Raw genomic sequence first — 1,748 nt, 5'->3', positions numbered from 1 at the left:
TACGATTAATGTATTATTCGGGATAGATTCTCAAATGTTTTTTGTTACAACATCTATTACTTTATCGATAGCAGAAAATAGATTTTAACATAAATAAAATAATCGCATTCGCGTAGTTATCGTTGTTATTTATTTTCTCATAGTTACAATACCTACTTACTTTAAACAGTGGTAGAGCCAGCTTTAACATCTTCGCACGAATCGGCCCGGCTCGCCCGGTGAAATACTACGACCACACAGAAGACACGCGTCAAATGGAAGAAATTCCGCGTTTCGTCTGATGAGTGTGCGTCCCGGAGGCCTAATTTAGTCCTCTTTCCCTTCCTACCCTTTTTCTCATTAGGAAAGGATGGGAAGTGGAAGTAGACTTTCCGGATGAGAGGATGCATGGAAGGGGAAAATATTTTCTCTCTGTGCATCCTCTCCCCCGTCGATTAAAGGTACACAACGCATATGCATTTGCGTATGTCTATGGGCAACGGTCACTTCGCTATTTCAGCGATTTCTGGTGGCCGCTCGCTCGTTAGCCGCCTTATGATATAAAAAAAAATACCTTAATAAAATTTATGTGAAGTTCAGGTTTATCATATCAACGTTTACTCCTCCATATAATCAAAGCTTGGGCGTCTTCCTACCAGAGAATTAATACACTTTGATGCTTATCACGGTCTTGATATCTATCCGATTCACCAAAGGTTTTTCGGTCGTAAGTATGTAAGTTTTTTAATGTATGTTGGTTTGTATAATCGTATGTAAATTCCTTTGTGACGGCCTAGAGCCTATAATCTAAACCAATTTGTCGAGGGGATGTCATTCGATTAACCATCTTCCCCAGAGTACCATAAGCACAATACACATACAGTTGACGTAAAAACTAAAATTCTATATTACATACTGAAAACAGTTGTGGAGAGTTCGATTCTCAATCGATGTAACTTTTTTACATTGCTTTATCATTTTCTCTGTTTGTGAGTTTATTCTAAAACGCGAATATGCTAGTTAACAACACAGTTCAATTTCTTAAAAAAAAGACTCAGTTCTAAAATGTAGCCAATAGATGGCGGTATACTCGTATGACACATTTGAACCTAGTCAATAGGATTTTTTTGGAATTTTTAAAACTAAGGTTAGATTATAGTTTATAGTCCATAACGTTAACATTCATATGTAAATATTTTCGTTGAATCTGTTTCCATGAATAATATTAAAGGAAACAGATTCAACGAAGCTCCTTTTCTTTTGAAAGACATGGGCTGGAATGAGTGGGACTTAGTGGCGAGAGGCAAGCGTGCCATGCAGTAAGAGTTTTAGCTGTATTAACACCCTGGGTGAGATTTCTACTGCGCCCTCTTCTACCATGCCTTGTGCTAACAGGAATAGGATACTGTAAATCGCTGAGTTGCGCCGCCCTTTCTGTTTGGCGCCCTGGGTGATCGTCCAACCGCGCCCTACCCAAACGCTTGTACTGAATATTTATTAAGTTATTTTAGCATAGGACCAAATTTGCCACCAGATCGTACCACCGAAATATATTGACGTGTAACACTGTTATCTCAACAATTACCTTAAAAGAAACTGTCTTAATAGTAACAAAGAAATTATGGATTAGCATTTTTTATCAAAATTAACAAAAATGATAATTTCACAATAATGCGTTTATAATGTCTTTAATATCGCTAATAGAATAATTATATGATTCCATTATAATTATGCCAAATGTTCCAAACTAAACGATTTTGTATAAATAC

At 36.8% G+C, this 1,748-nt stretch overlaps 1 protein-coding gene across 1 annotated transcript in view; it reads left to right on the top strand.

Annotated features, from left to right (window-relative positions):
• Positions 1–1,057: 1,057 nt before the first annotated feature.
• LOC106123801 (uncharacterized) overlaps positions 1,058–1,748 on the top strand; it is a 1,316-nt gene continuing 625 nt past the window's right edge. Inside the window, exon 1 of the mRNA XM_013320208.1 lies at positions 1,058–1,063. Coding sequence (XP_013175662.1) covers positions 1,058–1,063 — 6 coding nt within the window. The remainder of the gene's footprint in view (positions 1,064–1,748) is intronic.

This window comes from Papilio xuthus, unplaced genomic scaffold (assembly GCF_000836235.2).
Source record: "Papilio xuthus unplaced genomic scaffold, Pxut_1.1 DF825946.1, whole genome shotgun sequence".
In the NCBI taxonomy this organism is placed as follows: domain Eukaryota; kingdom Metazoa; phylum Arthropoda; class Insecta; order Lepidoptera; family Papilionidae; genus Papilio; species Papilio xuthus.
This window is presented reverse-complemented; position numbering and strand designations above follow the sequence as displayed.